The 22,032-nt window shown below is 36.9% G+C and overlaps 1 protein-coding gene across 1 annotated transcript; it reads right to left on the bottom strand.

Annotated features, from left to right (window-relative positions):
* Nucleotides 1-751: 751 nt before the first annotated feature.
* fkbp3 (FKBP prolyl isomerase 3) lies at nt 752-3,330 on the bottom strand. The gene is made up of 7 exons (XM_038268676.1): nt 3,173-3,330; nt 2,888-2,989; nt 2,707-2,808; nt 2,475-2,610; nt 2,246-2,313; nt 1,154-1,251; nt 752-1,035 (listed from the first exon to the last, which is right to left on the bottom strand). Exons 1-7 carry the CDS (start codon nt 3,275-3,277, stop codon nt 981-983), a joined length of 666 nt encoding a protein of 221 aa, XP_038124604.1. The 5' UTR covers nt 3,278-3,330; the 3' UTR covers nt 752-980.
* Nucleotides 3,331-22,032: the final 18,702 nt, after the last annotated feature.

Genomic DNA, 22,032 nt, shown 5'->3' on the forward strand with positions numbered 1-22,032 from the left:
CCATTTAAAATTTTAATTAAAGAGGGCTGTGTCATATTGGGAACAAGTATTTTAAGGAATGTCTCACTGAAAAAAGGATTATCCCCATAAACACATGAATTCTTTTCTTAAATTTACATTCAAGGCAGTGGTGCATCCCTTAGATATCTCTGCTTCAGCACATCTTCATAAATGATTGCACTCAGCAGCCACCACAAGATACAGGGGCCTACTAATCACCATTCAATTCATGTGTAGGCAGGGAAATGCCTAAAACATGCCAGACAGTGGGTCCTGAGGTCAGTTTTAAAATCATTCTTTTAAGATTTTAGGCTCCACCTGTCTTTGTTAACCTTTCTGGTACGTGTATTGAGATGAGTTAAAATGGACATTACCATAAGGCAGTTAACTTAGATACATGGAGCCATAAAAAAAATAAAAGCCATAACACCCATAAAGTCTTAAATGTAACTGCATGAAACCTGAAAAGGTGCAGAATGTTAATGTTTTCTGATTGTGGCACAAAGCTGTGCTTCCACAGTGAAGGTTTCTGTCTAGCATAAATCAACTGCCATTATCAACTGTTTGTGTAAACTGACCCAACTCTTCAAGAATTGGGTTTTTAGCATAAAATCACTTCACACTCATGCAAGGTGAGCTGTATCATTAAGTACGGGTGCAACTTACAGAACTACTTGATTAGTTTAGAATATGGTGGCATTTTTTATTTTACCTGAAAGCTATCAGACACCATCTTAAATCAAACAAAACATTTGAAAGAGATTTATCATCTTTATTGTACATGCAAAAAGACAACCTGTTCCATATCAACATTAAAAATGCATTCATTTTTATCTGATCATTTGAAATGGGACGGCAATTATTCTTGATAGTAAACTGAAGAAAATTTAGCTGTATATACTGGAGCCTGGTTCATTACAGTCCAAAGACGGTGTAAACTTAAAAGGAGGGCGCAGTAGGGTGGTCCATGTGGGTAATATCTAATCCACAGCCACGAGCTCCACTTCAAAAATCAGTTTTGCATTTGGTGGAATTCTGAGGGAATAAGAATCAAGGAAAAAACAAAAACAGCAAAAATTCTGGCCCAAATATGTAGTCAAACAAAACTTTCTGTAAAAAAGAGTAAAAATGCCACTTAAAGACTAAAGGATACTTTGAGTCTGGAAGGCCCTTTTTTCCATAAGCCCACTCAGGTTCGATCTCCAGCCGCGCTGTCTCACCTTTGCTCATCGTCAAAAGGGCCTCATCCCACTGTGGTAAGAACAGAAATGATCACCTCTAGCTGTATACATTCAGGCCCCGTCCACACGAAGACGAACCCTGGCCTAAACGCACAAATTTTTCACCAAACCAGCCTCTCATCCACACGAAGCCGGCGTTTCGGGGGTCTGTAAACGATCTTTTTTTTATTCAGCCTTCAGAGTGGGAAGATTTCGAAACGCCGTTTTCGCGTTTCCATCTTTGCGCTCTAACCGCATATTTTTTTTTACACGCATGCGTCATAGCGTCGCCTCTACACACGCATGCGCGACCAGTATCACAACAACAATGGCGCCGTTGCTGCTAATGCTACTCACCCTGCTGTCGGGCTTACAACAGAATCTTCTTCTGGAATATCTCCAGGAAGAACAGAGCAATATCGACGACATAGTTCAGCACCTGAATTTGACTTAACCACGAAAATGGACCCGCAGGGCAACCATGTATAAATATTAGTGCGCATGCCCAACATTTCGTCGCTTATTTTTGCTTTGGCACCACAGCGCCACTTACAGGCCTGGCATACATTTTGCAGCGTTTTCATGCATTCGTGTGGACGCTCACATTTATTTTACGTCTCCGTCTTTACGGCAAACGTTTTGGAAAAAATCAGCGTTTCGTGTTCGTTTTGACTTCGTGTGGACGGGGCCTCAGTTCAGTCAGAGGTTCCCATACTCTGGGTCCTGCTCATTCTAACTAAGGATAAAACAAATTAAAATAATTTTCAAAGAGGATAAAAACACTGTGAAAAATATGCTGAAGAAAACTGAACTAGGCTTAATAGGCTCTGTAGCAACAAAACAACTAATCTAAATAAGCTTTATCATATGTGAGAGGGAGTGAATAAACACATTTGAGCTTCTATAGATAAGACCCTCTCAACAGTTTATTGTTTTAAATGCTTGATTATAGGTTGAATGAATTTGTTGCGATTATGAGTGTATGTAAAACAGGATTAGGGTAAATACAATGGGTGATAACGTACCCCTCTGATGACTCTGCCCAGGCCCACTTTAAAACTCAGAGGTTTGGTTTGCCTCTTCTTTTTTGCTACTGCAGATCGAGAAAAGGGAGGTCGTAAAAATAAAAACAAATATATACTTTTACTGGACAGATGTGATTTTAACAGAGTCGCCACAAAACATAGGCCTAAATAAAAGCATAAAAAGGGTTTAAAATTGTTCCAACGAAGCCTGGAGATTTTGCAGTTATACCTGCAGGGATATTCGTGTCAAAGACCGTCCCATCTTCCAGGGTACCAGTGTACCAGCAGCTCACAGTGTCTCCCTTCTTTGGGAAGTTTGTCTTGTCTCCTTTCTTCAGCACTGATTTGGTATACTTTGGTGGACCCTGAAACAATAAGTTAGGGATACAAGTCTTTAAAATGCTCTGAATTAATCTAGGAAGTATTAAAAAGTCAATTTATATAAACCATGAGCTGAGCACCTCGTCCACAACTTCAGCTTTGACTTCTTTGGGCTTGTCTTCAATCTTCACAGCTTTGACTTGTTCGGTTACATCCTCCACTGGCTCTGTACCTTTAAACCTCTGTCAGACAGAAGTTCAAACCTTTACTTTAACTCAGGTAGCTGATGAATCATTCATATGAAAAAGGTAGTTGTCTTACTTTGCTCTCAAAGAGCTGATTATAAGCGATGGCCAGCTGCTCCTTCTTTGAAGTTTTGGCCACATTTTTAATGTTTCCCAGTAGTTTGTGTTCATTGAGGAACTGAAAGACAAAACATAGCACAGAGCTTAATATTAGCAGACTTCATTGCGTGTTTTGGATGCTAGCATCACACTCATGCTGCTCCCCTATGCTAACTCTGCAGACGGCTTGCAGTTCAGTGTGGGGAATGACAAAGTAATAATTTTGCCTGAAACCGAGAAAACACTGAGGTGGTAACCCTACCGAGTGGGCTGCATTATCCTGGAGGAACTTTATTATGTCTTTTTTAGGCAAATCATCACTTTTGAGCTGCTCATCGCTCCACTCCCGTGTAGGTTCAGCCGCCATTTTGAGAGGCGAGCCGGTGAACTATGACCTCGGCCGGAAGTAGTCTTCTTCTTCGTTTAATTAAGTTTTTTGGCGGCCGGATGTCTCTGCGTCTTTTACTCTTAAATCCACACTGAGAGGTTTACGTTCATATCTTCAGTTAGGAACTACTAGGAGATTTGATGTAAAAAGAGGTATTCGACAAGGAGACCCGATAAGCCCACTACTTTTTATAATAGAAACAGAACTATTAGCATTATACATTAAAAATAACAGCAAGATAAGTCCACTAAATTTCCTAGGTAAAAAAAATAGGAACCGTACGCAGTTAGCAGACGATGCAGCGTTGTTCTTAAAAATGCTGACCAAATCCCTGAGACTTTAGAAGCAGTTTCTTTCTTCTCAAAAGCTTCAGGCTTAAAACTGAACGTGGAAAAATGTGAAATCTTAGCAATTCAAAATAATCAATCCACTTTAATTTATAATATCAAAGCAAAAAATAAAATATTTAGGTACAATAATTAACAAGGACCACACTGAAAATGAAAAAAACAAATATTCAACCAATTTGACAAAAACAAACAAACAAATATTTAATAGTTGGCTCCAAAGGAACATTTCAATTTTTGGAAGAATATTATTAACAAAAACGGAAGGGATAGCCAGACTAATTTATCCAGCATATACCTTAAATATAACAAATACTACGATAAAAAAATAAATAATAAAATTCATTACAATTTCATATGGAATAATAAACAACATCTGATCAGAAAGAACGACATAGTAAAGTCAGTAGAAAAAGGAGGAATAAATGTTATTGATTTTGAAGTAATGGATGCTGTAATAAAATTAAAATGGCTGCAGACTTTCATAAATGAAACAAGTTTATGGTTTAGTTTCACTTCACAACTTTTTCAAAAAATTGGAGGAAAAAAAATTCTCTTAAGATGTAACTTTGATCCTGTCAAATTACAGATTAAATTATCAGACTACCACACACAAGTTCTAAAGTATTGGAAAATGTTATACAAGCACAATTTTATGCCGCATAATATGATTATTTGGAATACAAACTTATTTTGTATAAGAGAAAATCTCTATACTACAGAGATTGGGAGGAAAAAGGTATCTGGGCCATTGTAAATCTTATGGACACAAAGGGTGATATTCTGGATTACACAGTATGTAAAAGAAAATATATTTTAGATTCACCACACGGAAACAATTTCTATCTTTGATTAGGGCAATTCTAGCAAACATGATAAATTTGGTCAAAGGAATGATTTAATATTCTGATGTAACACCGATCTTTCTAACTCTTCTTATAGATAATTACGATTTTACGGATCTCAAATTTAATAACAAAATGATAAGAGAACACATAAACAATACAATTTTTCCTCTCCCAGTTAAGAGGAACTTATCTTTAAATGTATTTTCAGAGATGGAAGTTCTTAAGGTTAGAACCAGATTTTTCTCATTTCCTATATTAACAAAGATGAAAGAAGTTCATTTTAAAACTATAAATAATATATATCCATGTGCAGGGTTCTTAAGTTTAAGATTTAAATTTGATGTTAATGTACCGGTATGTAACTTTTGTCAGAAAGATCTAGAAACACAAGAACATCTTTTTTACAATTGTTGTGTGGTTAAGTCTTTTTGGGACAAGATTTATGATTGGCTATCAACAAAAAATGTGATTCCTAATTTAAATATAAAGGAGTTAAATTTGGCATTACTTTTCATGATAAAAATGTGGAATTGTTATGTAATATTATTTTCATTATGGGAAAATTCTTTATCCACAAGTGCAGATTCTCCAAATTTTATACATATATATATATATATATATATATATATATATATATATATATATATATATATATATATATATATATATATATATATATATATATATATATATATATATATATATATATATATATATATATATATATATATATATATATGTATATAGTTACATTCTTGGCTCAAGATACATTTTTTTCTTTTGAAACATTACAAATGACACCCCCCTCAAATATACATCTTCGACCAAAAAACAAAAAATGCATAATACAACCACGAAAAAGCAGCCTTAACACAGAAATAACAATAAGCAATGTATATGCATATATGTACACATATTCCTATCATACATAAAAGACAAAGAAAAGCCTTTTTATGATATGTACTTAACTTCTGTAGGTTTTGGCCATCAGATTTCCATGCATTACTCTTAGGGATTCTCAGGAAGTATCTTGAGCTTTTTGAAATATATTATTAATTGATTCCAAACACCATAACACCAATCACTCAACCCTCTTAGTGTATATTTAATCTTTCCTAATTTGAGGTACAACATTAGATAATTTGGTGATCAGGAAGATTTCCTGTGTAAAAGAATTTGTCTTCTAGCTATCAAAGATGAAAAGGCTATTCTATCTTTAAACATAGAGATACCAACACTATCAAGTGGTATTGTTAAAAAAAAATTGAGGTATACATATTGCGCTGACATTCTATTCCTATGATTTCGGATATTGTTTAATACACTCCAAACCAAAATGATTTCAAGGATGGGCATGACCAAAACATATGTGTTAAAGTTCCAGGAGCACTATGACATCTATTTCAATTTTCATCCACATTCTCAAATGCCTTTGCCAGTCTAGCTTTAGAATAATGCATCCTGTGTAGGAACAATTGAGATAACTTTAATTTTATCTGGGGAAAAATAATATTTTACTTTGGAAGAAGGGATGTCATAAACTGTCAGACCAATGATGTTTAAATATGATTCATTTTGATCCAGTGAATGATACAAGAAACAAAATTTGGTGTCTAATCTAATTCAGGTCTGATTTAAATGTTTACTAAATCAATTCACACACACATAAAAGGCAAATAAAAAATCCATAATGTCAGGAGTGTGGAATCAACCGCCTGACCAGGAAATGTCCCTCATTTGACTTTCACAGAGTTGGCAACCCTAGTTAGAAAGTTTCATATAAACAAAATCGAAAGTATAATTTTCCTTATAAGTGTTTTGAAGCTATTGGTTGATTACATTCTTGATAAGGTGTGACTTTTAAATCTCTAAATTAAAAAATCAGATTTTCATAAGGTTTGGAAATGTATTCTTCAACAAAACTTTTCACAACAATCTGTCAATTTGGAAACATCTGTTGCACAGTGATGAAAAAAGTTATCTTATTTTATAGAGATTGGTTGGAAAAAGGCAATCAACTTCTGCAACAGAAACTATCGGAATTTATGATTGCATTAAATGCACATAATAAAAAATATACATTAACATATATTGTTAAAGTATTTAAGGCGACCACTCCTGCTATGACTCAGCTAATAAGGATGTTATAATATATTCTGCAATGATTCAGTAGAACCGTCTTTAGTTGAAAATTGTGTGACTTTATAGACAAAAAAATATAATAAGTTTACTCTGATTTTAAGGTTCTTTCCATCAATTAAACATGAAGAGATTTTTTAAAGTTCAAAATCTCAACTAATTACCTTTTTTTCTGCTCTTAACAACTGTACAAGCAATTGATTTCCAATTATGTATTGTGTCAGTAATGGCTTTTTTCATAAATAATGTAACACTGATACCAATTCCTGTTTGTTTTATGACTCATTTTTAATGCAATATCATAAATGTATTTATTAGAAATGTATTAGAATGTATAACTAAAACAAGTATATCAAATTCATAAAATATATTGATAATTCAAACATTCTTGTGCATTTCCTCAATAAAATATATTCGAGTTATTATTTTTTCATTATTTACTGGATAATACTTCCCAAATAATATTATGATTGGATGCTAAATATGATTTGATATTTCAAATGTCATTCAGTCTATTTCGTAACTCTTTACGTTGCCCTGCCATCTAGTGGAAAAAGATTGCATGGACACTGGTGTGGATTTTTTGTCAACAGGAAATGTTTTAATTTGAAGCCTATTTTATTATTACAGCCATTCTATGTATGCCAGATTTTTTCTAAGCCATTTTTATCAGATACAAGATTGCACACATTTGTCAAATGAAATGTCGTTATGTGTCAGACAGGGAAAATTAGGTCTTGACAGTAGCCAAATTATATGGGAAGCTTACAAAGAGGTAAGAGAGCAATACAAAAAAACCTATGTAACGAATATGATTGTGCAAAAACAACAACAAAAACAGACACGCAAAAAAATGCTAATAGTCATAACATCACGTGCCTATTATTATTATTTGGACACATGTAAAGGGGATTAAAAGCATGTAAATGAATTCATATAATAACAGCTGGAAGGAAAGAGCAAAGGAAATGCTCATTTGTACCTCTATGTTGAAACTGTGTTTCACTAAATAAGCTCCCAGGCTCAGTCATTATTTCTAGATTGTATATGCATAGAGAAAACATCAAACACTATGAAGCACACATATAGCATGACATAAAACATCTAAAATTGTGCGTTAATGCTGCTTTACATACTCTTGTTTTTTTTAAAGTTATATTCATAAAATAATCGCACAAAATGACTTTCCATCAGTCTAGAAGGAGCTCCAGAGAGATAAAGATTGACCATTAAATAAGATGGTAGACTGGTAGCTTATATATTTAGAAGTTCAATTTGGGGCGATAGTGGCGTCAGATGTAGGAGTTTGCCCTGAAATCGAAGAGTTGACAAGTTAAGCCCCAGCTCCGACTATCAGTGTTGTGTCGTGGGCAAGACACTTCATCTGCATTGTCTACTGATTGTGATCATAGGTGGCGTCAGTGTTCGACATCCTCGCTTTCTGTAAGTGAGCCCCAGAGCAGCTGTGGCTACAATGTAGTTTGCCACCATCAGTGTGTGAGTAAGTCGGTGAATGACTGAATGTAGTGTAAAGCGCTTTGGTCAAGTCTCCTGAATTTGATCAAAGTGTTCATTCTCATAAAATCTTTTGTGACATCACTACTGCAAATGTCAAAATATATTATTGGTCTATTTTTGTAACCCACCAACCACAATGTAAAAAAAAAATTCTGGTAGAATAAAAACAATTTTCTGCCTTGAGGAACCATTTGTTTTAGTAAATTGAACTGACATCTGTATAATTTAATCTAATAAGGAATGCAGATGTTCTGTAAAGGTCAAACAGGTTTAAATAGAATAAACTGTGAAGTGAAGATCAAGGAACACAGAAGACAGACAGGAAAAGTTCTCACAGGGTTTAAGCTATATGACATTGTTTTGGCATCTCACTAAGCACTGCTCTATCTTTTGTTTGAAAGTCCAGAAGTAAATGCACAGCAACAAACAAATCATTATTCCTCTAATTAGACCTATATGTAAAGATTTTCAACATTTTAATTAATGTACAAAATATATTCTTTTTCGATGCCAAACAATTACAATGAATAGCATAAAGTCCTTTTGGCACACTTCTCCTTTTCTGAGCTCAGCAGATATACAGTGTGTATTTGTTTGGGTGTCATACATGTTTTTTATCACACACCTGACATTTTCTTTTAATATATTTATTTCCTTGAAGGGCACATTGGACATGAAGGTAAAGGAAATGAATTTAAGAATAAAACTACAGCAGTATTTTGCATTGGTACTGTGGCGATGTGGAAAATTAAGATTTTTTTAACCTTATGTTTAAATGTAGGTTTCCAATTAAAGAATCTGTATCATATGATAGTCTGCAAAAAGTGCAGCTCTTAGTTTGTCTTTCTATCTGCCAGTCAGACCTGTTGAAGCCTTATTCAGCGCAAGGGTTTAGCTGGAGCCTCTTGTTCTCTGTCAGTTTGCAGCCTCCTAGCACCTCTCTTAAAGTGGACATGTCGGCCTCATCCTTTTTGCATCACCCTCCCTCTCTACATGTGCCCCACTGCTCTGCTTGACGTCTAGTGCTAATACGAGAACACCGACACATCAGGCTTGAAAAGGCCCCCATAGAAATTCCTTCTGCAAGCTCCTGCAAGCTTCTGTTTATCAGTAACCATGAAATGCAGTGAGGTGATAAAGATTTGCAGACACTGTACGAAACTGCAGAGCAAGGCTGTGCAAAGGGGCTTTTTTTATTACCCTGAATGGTTACTAGGCAACAAGAGTGACTCTGGGAAAGGAAGAGGAGAGGGATAATTATATCTTTATAGGAAGTCTCCCAGGTCTCATTTTTTCTCTTTTGTTGCGTGGAAAATAGTTACAACTGTGCAAACTGTGATGATGTGACATTAGCAGAGCTGATCTCACAAATGAATGTATTGGTTCTCCTCTTTCTTTCAATAATGTGATACTTTCTTTACGGCTACATCCTACACACATTGATGATACTGTTTTCTGATATGTCACTCCCTTTAAATGAATTATTTTCCTTAGGTTTGATGAGAGGTATTGTGTTCCATCCGTTAAATCCAACACACTTACTGTCATATATCAACTTCAAGTCCCTGTCTTGCAAGAAGCTTTTAGGCTAACTTTGCGACAAATCCTTAAAGCAGATGACTCAGGACATAATCAACTTTTATTATTGTGGTTTATTTTTTTATTAGTAACAGGGGCAAATTCTCTGCAAAATAAATTGTGAAAATTACACTTTTTATGGCAAAGTATAGGCCATTATGATACTTACCTTACCTACTGATTCAGAGTTGTAGAAGTGTGTCAAGCCCTCACAGGTCAGTTTGCCCCTTCACCAATTTATATCAAATGTCACACTTAATATTATTTTTTCTTCTGATTTTCCTTCTGGCTGGAGTCCTTTCCAAGCAGGCAAAAGCTACGAAACAGAATCCCACAGAACTCAAACTGGGAGACAATTTAGAGTGACATACATGTCAGAGGAAGTGGGAGTACCAGGAGGGGGCTAATGTATCCAAAGTGCAAATTTGCAAACACCTTATTATTTCAGTTGAATATTCTAATTTAAGAAATTTTTACTACATGCTTTTCCTTGGCTCTACCTTTCTGATATCTAACCCAAAATAGTTTGGTTTCTATATTTAGGCAGCTACAGGCTTAGACTGTTGGAGGACATAGGGACCACTTTTCATCATTCAGCTTCATTCTATCTGTAGTCCAGCATTCTGCATTATTTGCTAGCTGAACACATACTTTTATGTTCTCTCTGACTTTTCTTGTCATAGTAGTTTCACATGATATATTTCTATTTGGCTGTGACACAATCCTGGAGAAAAATATCAGCTGTGCTGGTGCCACCAACACTTTTGTTTATAGATGTTTGAGTTTGGGATATTTTCTTTTTTTCAGTGTAGTCGTTTTTTTCTGTGACTAACTGTTTGAACTCTCTCCATCCTCTAACGAGAACTGGCTCAGAGCTCATCTTCTTGACTGAATCTTTCCTGAGCGGGGCCACCTGTGGAGCTAGATAATGGTTACCTTTGATATCTCTGCTTCTATCTCCTTGAACGCCAAACAACCACGACCGAAGGTGCTCACACTGAACCTGGTTGCTGGAGGTTTCTTCCTGTTAAAAGGGAGTTTTTCATCCCCACTGTCACTGCATGTGTGCTTGGTGTGAGGAAATGCGGCAGTGTGAACGACATAATACAACCAAAAATCGTGGTTGCAAGCTCATCCAGGAAGTGCATGTCTTGCAAGTCAAGGACTCAATTCAATCAAGTGGTTCTCCTTGATAGAAGGTTTTAACCAATCTGACTGTATTGTCTCTGTAAAGTGCCTTGAGATAACATGTGGTATGATTGGTGCTTCATAAGTAAACTTAATGACTCAAATTGTCATTTAGTTTGAATAAAGCAAATGTGTCTAATAAAATATTAAGGGGTTTGGTCATAATAATTGTAAATGACTTACTGGACTGAAATTAAATAAAATATTATTTTTGCCTAAAAATCCCCCTTGCATGGAAGTCTCTCTAATGGGGATTTTATTCTCAATAATTAGAATGCTATTAACACAAAATCGTTATTCCTTCTGTAAGTCACCAGTAAAAAAAACAAAAAGTGGAAAGTGGTTAAAATCAGAACTGGCCACTATTGATCACTGGATCGACAAAATATATGATGTATACCTAATGGAAAGGCTTTTCTTTTCAAATAATAAAAGAAATTAATAAAAAAAAAAACTGTAAAGACCTCCTGTTAGACTTAGACCACATGTATTTTCATTTATTTTACTGATAAATTTTGTGACATTTATTGTCACAAAATTTCGTTGTGTACAGCTCCCATGACATTTCCATTTTCTGAAGTACAGCAGAGATCAAATGTAAACATTGTGGGAGAAAAAACATGGTGCACAAAAAAAATAAAAAAAACTTGATGCAGAGTCTGACATGATTTAAAGTTTTCTCAGCAGTTCAGCTGTCTGATGGCGGTGGGAAAGCAGCTGTTGCAGAATCTGCTGGACCTGCATCACATGCTGCAAAGCCTCTTCCCAGAGGGCAGTAGGGAGAACAGTCCATGGTGGGGGGGTGAGGGGTCATTGATAATGTTACGGGCCTGAGACAAGCCGCGCTGGGACGAAATGTCTTTAATGGAGGGAAGAGGAGCCCCGATGATCTTCTCTGCAGTTCTAATTACTCTTCTCACCTTCTTCCAATCTGCAGCGCTGCAGCCCTGCAGACGGTACATATGATTTAATAGAACATGATATGAGCAATTCTTTACAGTGGATCATTATTAGATTATGGAAAATATCTTTAAAATCTAATTTTTCAAGCGAAAAATACAAACTAAACGGCCTACATGTTCCTGCCCTCTTCCAGCTAAGCCTATTGCAGTTTTACAGAATTAGGAGAGTTGAGATCAAAGGGACACTTTGTTTTTTTAATTCTGTGGTATTAGACCTGAGTGGAGAGAATAAGGGAGAAGGTGTGCAACAAAGTTCCTGAAGTAGGGATGTGAACTCTGAACTACTGAGCTGGATGCAAGTTGTGCCTGCCCTACCACTTTGCAGCATACCGCCTCCTAGAGAGGCAAAGTATCATGTTTTGTTTCCAAGCAACAATAAAAACTGTCCGTATATATTCTAAAGCCACTTTAGATGACCTCAAGTGATCATAGAAAAAAACAACTTCTATTTGCACATTTGTTGTCCTGAAGTCTCAAAACTAGAGGAACTTTACTATCATTATTGTTCAGTAGGTTGTATGCCTGCCATGACAAGAAGTGAAAGCTTATTTCAGATGAGAATGAAAGTTTTATTAGCTTGGTTAACTTAGAAATCCAGAAAGCTTACCAACTTTGGAAAATTACTAGTAAATATTAATATACACCATTGGCTGCATAAAAGTTTTCTTTTATAAGAGGAAGGTTTATCAAAAAACATATTGATATAGCTGATATTATAATTGTAAAAGTTATATACTATTATTGTCTTTATATATATTTTTGCTGTTTATTTGTTGCTCAGAGGAAATATTTTAGAGTGGTGGATTTGTTTAAAGTCCCTATGGTTTCCAAAAGTATGTATCAGATTGGTCTAACAACTCCCAACAAAGAGTGAGCTGCAGAACTGAACTCATCTGCTAAAATTGAGTTAGGGGACTCAACACACACTCTAATACTGATCACTTTTTCCTCAATAAGTATGCAACAAATTATTTGGCAGATATATCCTGGTTACTGTTAAGTGGCGGTTCTGAGTTTGAGCCCCACTCCCACAGATTGTGACTCTGGGTCCCCAAGAAAAGACTCTTAAATGGGATTTGGATGGGTTACATGCAGAGAGTGGATTTTGTTGCTCCGTACTTGTGACAATGTAATGACAATAAAAAAGCTGGGGGAAAAAAAAGTGCATTCTTGGTCGTCAGGTCAGCAGATGGCCTTATTCAGTTACTTACATCACTAACACTCACCTCTGCCCCTCAATAAAACATACTTATGATGATGAGTGATTCCTGCAGTTTCCTTGAATTACCTCCATTTTTGAATCTCTACTATCACTCATAAAATTGCATCTAAACCCTAATGAAAAAAAATATGTGAAGATTATTACAACAGGTAGAAAAGAGTTATAAACAGATAAAAACCCATAATATATATGTAATTCAACCAGTGATATTCAGGGTCTCAAGTACATGACAAAGAATGAGATTCTTTGGTATGCAGCGTTGAAAAGCTCACATGATGTCTGGGATCAAGAATGAGGGAGATCTAATTTGATGCTGCAGATGAGGGCTCTCCACATCTACAGTTTACACAAACAAGTGATCCACATCCCCTTAGAGACACTCTCAACTCGTCCTCAGTTACACAAATCTAAACTCAAGTAGTTCCTTATAATAGATTAAACATATTGTATTTTAACATGTAAAGTAAAACACAAGTGTAATAAATAAAAATTCAGTTGAAGTGCAGTTTTCACCGTAAACCTCTAGGGGTCAGTGTTTACGTATTCTTAAGATTACCTTGCAAGGTTTTAGAGTGCACAAATTATAAAAAAAAGCTAGACTGGAATGGTCATTATTCACCTAGCTGTGAAAAACAACAATAATTACCTTAACCTGTATTGAGGATACAATCCAATGGTGTATTTATTTCATTAACAAATGTGCAGTAACATTAAAAACACTGCAGGGTAATGAAGTATGGATTTCCACTGCAAGATTTTACAAAACACTATCTTTTTTAAAAAAAATCACGCTGTAGAAAGACCTGCTACCTCTGCTTTGGGCGTGTCAGTGTGTAGACCAACACAAACCAGGCTGGTATTAGAAAAGAAAATGCCAGACAAGTGAGTTTTAACAGACATTATAATATATTTTGAAGCATTAGTGTTGCATTTGAATTGCGGATCTCACCTTCAAAGGTCTTCACTTGAATCCTCCTTAGTGATAAAGGACAGCCAAGCTGGAGCAAACAATGATAATGATCATAAATCTAAAAATTATTTACTGCATTTGTATCACCTTGAATAATTTGTTGCTGTGCATGCAGTCTGAACTTTTACAGCTCTAGCTAACTAGGACAGCCTCTCACGTTCTGACTGCCAAGTGATGGGATTTCTTTCTTACTTCTTAGCTTCAGTGTTGACTGAAATGATGCCAAGGGTATGGGGGGGGGGTTCATGCACAGTGGAGCTAACTGGCAGCATTGGGATTGTTAGGGAAACTGTCTGTCTGGTGATCTTTCACAGCACAAGCAGTAAATGATTCAGCAGTTCTGCAGGAAACGTCACTGGGATGTAAAAATGTAATAATGCCACTCATTGTCCAGACTGAATGGTACATCTTTGCTCAAAATGGCACCTGAATGTCTTTGATAATGTAATTCAGTCATTTCCGTCTGCCTTGGACCGCTTCACCAACACACACATTGTGTTTTACTGATGTCAAATTTTTAGGAAATCATTGCAATGTTCTTGCATATGGCTCAAAAGGTTTTAGTCCATCTTTACAAGATACAAGCTAACATCTTTGATATCTAAATTTGATTAGGATACAAAGATAGCATAAAAATACAGAAACATCCAGTAGATCATCTGGTTGTGCTTTTTTGATGTAATCACAGTTATAGTATATTTTATTGTGAAAAGTATTCCCTCTGGCTTAACGTCATAGAATATAATAACATCCCATATGTAATCCATAGGGTTTAATATGATATTGGCCCATTACTGCAAAGCCTGAAATGATCAAAAATGCCTTGAAAGGATTGCATTTTTTTGGAGTTAAAAACAGCCAAACCTTATAAACCTTTCTGTACTAACTTAAAATTCAATACAAAGTAGTCAGGCATGTGTTGCTCTTCTGTTTACTTTTGAAGAGGCATGATTTGCCATCACAGAGATCACGTATCCAGTATTTTAGAGTCAGTGGTGGTGTGCTTTAACCTGGCATAAGCCCGATGGTGTAGAATTCAATTTGAACTACATGTATCCACCTGCAAAGCCTCCCGTTGAAAGTGTTCGCAAAGGGGAGGGACATTCAGTAAGATTCTTTGGGCTGATTGGGTTAATCAAGTGGCACATGCCAATTGTAGCAGCTGAACTGTATCACATTCTTCATTTGTTACACAAACAGCGCAGTGGTGGGTAATCCAGGTCCAGAAAAGAAAAATCCTGTACAGAGATCATTTCTAACCATTTGCATATTCAGCTCATATGTGAACAGCATCAACGAAAAACAAGGCAGGGATTTTACTTTCTGGACGGGGATTACCCACTTCTAAGGAGGAGTTATCTAAAGAATCAAACTCTTCTTACCAGATCCAGTCGGGAGGATCAGAAATAGAGGGTATTCCAGCTAAAACCAGCGCAGCTATCTTTGTCCTCTGGTTGACACGTTGACGTCAAACACGTTACTGCATTTCATTGGCCCGAAACTAATGCATCTGATGGCTTCTGGCAAGATGTAGTTTCAGGAGTTTGTGAATTTGCAATTCTTGTGACAATTGATCTTATTTTCTTGGTAAGGTGAGATTTACGCATACTTCATTGCAGTTGGTGATGTTAGGCTCGGATGCCACTACTGAGCCATAAATATTCGTTCTCTGAAGCTCTCAATGCTGGTTTTCAGCTTTGGAAATCAGAAAATCTGCAACTTTGGCACAACACTGCATCCATTTAAGATGCACTCTCAGTTTTTAGGGCCTAACTTCTGTCACTTTTATTTTAAATCCCTCTATCTTCATTATAATACAACTCACAGTTGACTGTGAAGCATGGAGATTTCACGACTGAGCTCATTTCATTGGTAGTCTCCTGTCATAGTGCCATGCTGGAATTCACTGAGGTCCTCAGTGTTGGGAGCTGGAGTAGTACCATCTTTCTCCAGCAGAGTCCGCCGTGGATCCTCCTGAGCAGAGCCTCCTGCACAGCTGCTGCTCATTACCATCATCAGAGGATCCACTATATAAGCTGTCTTCAGACCTTGCCTCAATGCCGCAGTGTTGTTCCAGTTGGTCAGCTCTAAAGCCTAGATCTTCGTTGTTTCTCCATGACTTTGAATCCAGGTTGGATTCTAACCACTATCTCTGTTTTTCCAGGAAAACCCGTGCCTCCCCTGTGAAAGCTCAGGAAGAGCTAACCAGCCGAGCCGACCCTCAGAGCCAAACCCTGAAGATTCTCTGAGAACCTCCAAGCAGCTCTGGACTAGAGCTGGGAAACCAAGCCAAGGTCTGTTCAAGCTAGACGTGAGACGCTGAAGCAGCAAACGGACTCTGCTGTCAAAGTCTTCTCCAGAACCAACAGTGACTCTCCCAAAGAAAACCTCAACGACCCTCGAGACTCCGGTGAAACCAGAATCCAGGCCCGAACCAGAATCTATACATTCTGTGTGTTTGTGCTAAATAAACTGTCAAACTTTCCATCCCTGTGTCCGTCAGAGGTGTTCTGCATAATTGGGTTATCTCCGAGTTCCAATCATGACACTCAGAGCGATCCAGTCTTTTCTAAATATTTGTAGAGGGAGTCTGCAGACTTAGGTGATGGATTTCAAACATCTCTTGGCATAGAAGTGACTGGAACACAAAAATACAAACATTTTCATGACTGAGTGAAAGAAGACATTTAAATATAGGACAAAATGGATTATGCCTATAGAAAAACTCCCTGAGTGTGTTCTATAGGTGCCACACTACATGTTAAAGTTGAATGAATTTGTAAAACAACAAAAAACAAACAAAAAATCCTAAAAACACAAAAGAATGCTATTGGTGAGGATTCCTGATGTCTTCTTCTTCTGAAGAAGAAAAGGAACGTCAGTACATTTACTTTTAACTCAACACTGCAACCACTGACTGAACATCTTTAATTAACTCAGAGAAATCAGTCTCACCTTTTCCCAGTGAGTAGAAACAGGGACCTTAACATTATGCACCGACCAAAAAGAGAGAGGGATGGGTTTTTTTTCTTCTATGCCCCCTCTTTACACCTCCTATTGTGGAATTAAAGGCTTTCTTAATGGAAATCATCCTTCAGTGGCCCCGGTCCACTGTGGATAATGTGTTTTCTGCTCTGAACCTAATAAGCTCCCCTTTAAGCCATATGGTAAGCTCAGTTCACCTGCCTGGAAGCACTGCTGTAAGAACACGTCCTTTGCAATAGTGCACAATTCATATGCTGGAACAGCTCGAGCTGACAGCTCACACCTAAGACGGGGTAGCATTTCCTCCCCCTCAGGGAGCTCTCCCAGAATGTAAGGTATGTTGGGTCAGCAGTGGGAAAACTCCACTAACATCTGGCTGCAAGAAAGTTTCAGCATTTGCTTTTTTTACTCTCTCTCTCTTTCATAAAGTATGAAACCTTCCTGCCAGAGCTTTACCTCGTGGGAGGAGAGCGAAGGCTGGGTTAAAGTATGTCACAGCAGCAGGTGGGTTGGTGAAAAAGGAAGCGTGCCGTTTCTCACACGCCTGAGACCATCATGCAGCAGTGGAGCTCCCCATCCAAATAGCTGCTCCATGCTTTGGAAGGTTTCCAATCTAGAGCTTAGTTTGCAGATCTGCAGCCTCAGTAACAGCCAATGTCTTGCCCTGTCAGATCTAATCTCTGGGCTGCTCGCCATGAAATGGCTTATTAAAAGTTTCCGTCACATCACCTTAAACCTGGCCTCAAGTATGCAACAGCAAAAAAAAAAATCTAGCAGAAATACTTATGAAATATAAAAAAATAAGAAAAAAATCTAATATCAGCCACCAGAGGCTTTGTAGTACACTGCTACATGCTCTCTTCCCTTCTGTCTCTTCAGGATGCGTCATCTGTTCACAGCTAATTAGAAACCAAAGAGAAAAGACGGATTTTGAAGTCTCTGTTGGATCTGATCCCAGTCTAATATCTCACCAAGCTTAAAAGGACAGACTTCAGAGCCACATGCTCCAAAAAAAAAACTCTCCACAAAACTCTTGTCTCCTCACATTTCTCTGTGTGTTTGCTGTTTAGGAGTAGAATTCAGGGCTACATGATGGCTTCAGCACCACTGCACCGAGGTTTCACACTGGTCTCCATATTCACAGCTTGTTCCCACACCTCTGAGATTGATATAAGAAGTACAGCTTCTTAGGTCTGCTGAAAAGAAGTTGTGGCCTTTATCTTTTCACTGCCTTTTCTTTACTGGGTTTATCTCCAAACACTATACAGGAAACACACAAGGAAAATGGAGCACAAAAAAACAAAAAACAAAACAACAGACCCACTATACTTGCAAGCAAGCTCTATCATCTTGAAACTACAGCAGCATATTGTGACTGCAGTTCAAAAGAACAGTAATGTTTTATTGCACAACAAAAATGAAACTTGCCTCTTGATGTTCTCAACATTTTTTTTCATGGTACAGCAGAACATTTTCAGGTGATTTATAGCTTTTTATATGACTGACTAACAGAAAGCATTATAATTTAATTCATTTTATTTATGTATCACCAATTCACGTGTCATCTCAAGGTACTTTACAGAGAAAATACAAGCAAGTCGTATGTGAATGCATGATAATGAAGAGGAAGGAAATGATACATGATAAAGACATAAAAAGAGTGTTTAATATTTAATAGTTTGTATTTTTCTTCTCAGGGTGTTTTTATTTTATTTTTGGGGTCTACTGTAAAGATCATTACTTTTTGTTTTTCTGAAAGGGTTTTTAATATGTCTGCATATCAAATGAGCTTACTGGGCTGAGTTTCACCAATATTGTTAAGGTTGCACAGGGAGAGAGACTCTTTTGAATTTTTTAGATAGAAAAACACAAATTTCTGAAAAGAGTAGTTTACATTTTTATTCAGCCCTTTTAACAATGCCATCCATCCATCTTCCGTTAGGCACACAGCGGCAGGCTATGGGCTTAAGGAGGAAAACACCCTGGACAGGTCACCAGTCTTTCGCATAACAATATTGAGACACAACCATGCTCACATGCTCACACCGAAAGAGAATTTAGAGAAGCCAATTAACCTTACAGTCTTACTTGACTGTTGGAGGAAGCAGGAGTACCTGGAGAGAACCCATGCATGCACAGGGAGAACATGCAAACTCCATACAGAAAGACCCTGGGCTGGGAATTGAACCAAGAACCTTCTTGCTGCAAGGAAAAAGTGGTAAAAAATGCAACGCAACCAAATGCCTTTTTACAAATTAGTAAAGAACCTGTTTCCAAGAAAATTATTAGTAATTCCATTCACACATTAAAATAGTGAGAAAAAGACTGTGGCTGCTATGTGCTACCTCATATAAGTCACCATGAGAAGTCATATTTGCAGTTTGCCTAGAGTCTAAGAAAAGGACACTTCAAACATGGAAGAGGGTGTCCTGTTGATCCAAAGTTAACCTTTTGCCCACATGGGAAAAAAAGATAGTTTCTCAAAATCTCACAATTAACATCACACTGAAAACATGACAGTGAAAGATCCACATGCTCAGAGTGGATGAAAGGATGGAAATTCATCAAAAAAAGAGCAAAATACTAAAACAAAACAGTGGCAGTAGCTCTAAGTTTTACGAGTAAATCAATTCTTAAGATTAAGTGAGTAGTATTAGAAGTACTGGGCCATTTGTGCTTGAGCTGCATAACTAAAGTCCAAACCTCATCTATTTGAAAATTAGACAAAGGTCAAAATTAAAAAAAGCAGATCCAGCATTCCAATTTAGTAATCTCTTTTTTTTTATTGATATCATACATAGTGATATATTTGCAGCGATCCTGTACCTTAAATTGTGATATAAATTATGATAGCAATGATTATTATCTCATCATTCAGACCACTCATAGCAGCTAGAGATTATTTATATCTGTGTGAATTTGTTACCTTTTTTATACAATGTTCATGTCAAGAATGATGCCTGTAGTCAAATGGCAAAGTATACAGTTAATTTAACAAAGAGTAGCATTGGATCAATTTTGGATATCAGCCAATACACCACCTGTGTATCGGTATTGGATTGGATTGAAACAAAAAGAATCAGTGCATTGCATAAATTCTGAGATATAACCTAGGGGTAAGGCAGCTACAGTTGGACCAAGAGGTGGTTCCACAAAGTAAAAACAAATGTATGTGTCTAGCAGTTCCCATTGATTTTGCTTGTAAAGTGGGGAGAATGACGCTAGGCTTATCACACCATGACGTCACCTGCAAAAGATGTCAGGAGTGAGGTGTTACTCTATTTGAGCAAAAACGGCTGTTCCCGGACTGGGTGATCGCAATGAAAATTATAATTTTTATTTTTTACTGATTGCAAAACGTATTAGTTTTAGGTATAAATAATGATCCATTGATCATTGCTTGCTGACCTGACTTTTCCTTTAAGTTTTTTGGAATAACTATGACCTGGATGACTGAGAATATTCACCTGCATTTTCACCACAGCTAGTATCAACACATATACTAGCTGTGGTACTTGGTTCCAGGTACTCAGAGATTCACTTCCACAGATATGGAGAGAGAAGTATCTTTCTGAGGCTTGCATTCAGGACACCAGCAGCAGGATATAAATATTTGAGATGAGGTATCACATAAAACACAATGAAAATGCATAGAAGTTGGTTATTTTTTAATCCAAGATCTGCAAGTAGCTAATGTTAAAAGTTTGCACTGTAATAGCAGACTGATATTGAATTAGACATATCTGCATTTCTTTCACCTTTAGCAGCTATTAGAAAAGTACTTATTTAAATATTAGAGCAAATAAAATACATTTAAAAGCCATTCCTTCTAATGATCCATATTCACGCATGACCACACATTCTGAAATGCATTACATTCATGTCTGCAAGCAGTATTGCCTTCTGCCGTATGATGGCTGTCGACTGGACAGGCTGACGTTGAGACCCTGCTAAAACACAACATGCTGTCTGTCTGCTTTTACATGAAACATCGATCAAAGACGTCTTTGTGAAACTTCCACTGAATGAAACACTCAGTATTTGAGCGTTTCATGTGTAAAATCTTGCAGGTCTCGATGGAAATTCTCAGCGTGAAGATAGGATGTAAAGGGAAGACTGACTGCAGAACCGTTTTAGTCAGGAGGAGAACTATTCAACGGTGAAAGACGTGTCAAGACAATTTACTTTAGATTTAGAGGGTCTCATACAGCTTGATCTCATGTTGATGTTATAGCTGTACTACATGATGTAAGGCTTGTATTTCTTTCAGGAACCACACACTCAGAATCAAGCTGCTACCTTTATCATTTCAAATGATTACTCAAAATGCAATATGTTTGATTATCTCATTATTTTAGAATAATCAGATTTTCAGTGCTTGATTTATCTAACCTCACACACAGATGACTCAAAGGAATTGGCAAAAGCCAGTTTTATCAAGTACCTTCACTACAAAAGTGATTCAGTGCTTGTATCAGCCTCCATTAAATTCATGCCAGCATACTCAGCATTGGCACTAACTGCCTTCTGATCTCATAAAACACACCACCTCCCAGATATTGCTCAGGCAAACCTTCCTTCTTCTTTTTATAGAAATAAGGTATGGATACTTTTCTTAATCAGTGTGTCTAGCAAACACAAATCAAAACTACTTCAGGAGGTTTTCTATACTTTGTTTCTCGTCACAGACGAGAAGTTTTAATGTCAATGGAATTTTTCGTCCAGTTTTTGAAACAGTCATACAAAAAAATCCCATTTAAGGGGCTTTCTATAAGTTATGTAGGGGATATATGGAGGTGCCCTTGTTGAATGACCAAAATTCAAATAAATGGCAAAAATATGTTTGCATATCACCCTGGCATAATGTGAGGGATGCTTTTCTTCAGCATGGACTGGGATGCAGCTCAGAGATAATGGGACAGATAGACATAAATACAGGGCAATCCTTGGAAAAACTATTGAAGTCTGCAGTAGGCA

This window comes from Cyprinodon tularosa, unplaced genomic scaffold, assembly GCF_016077235.1.
Source record: "Cyprinodon tularosa strain WSP-4 unplaced genomic scaffold, ASM1607723v1 ctg708, whole genome shotgun sequence".
NCBI classification, from domain to species: Eukaryota; Metazoa; Chordata; class Actinopteri; order Cyprinodontiformes; family Cyprinodontidae; genus Cyprinodon; species Cyprinodon tularosa.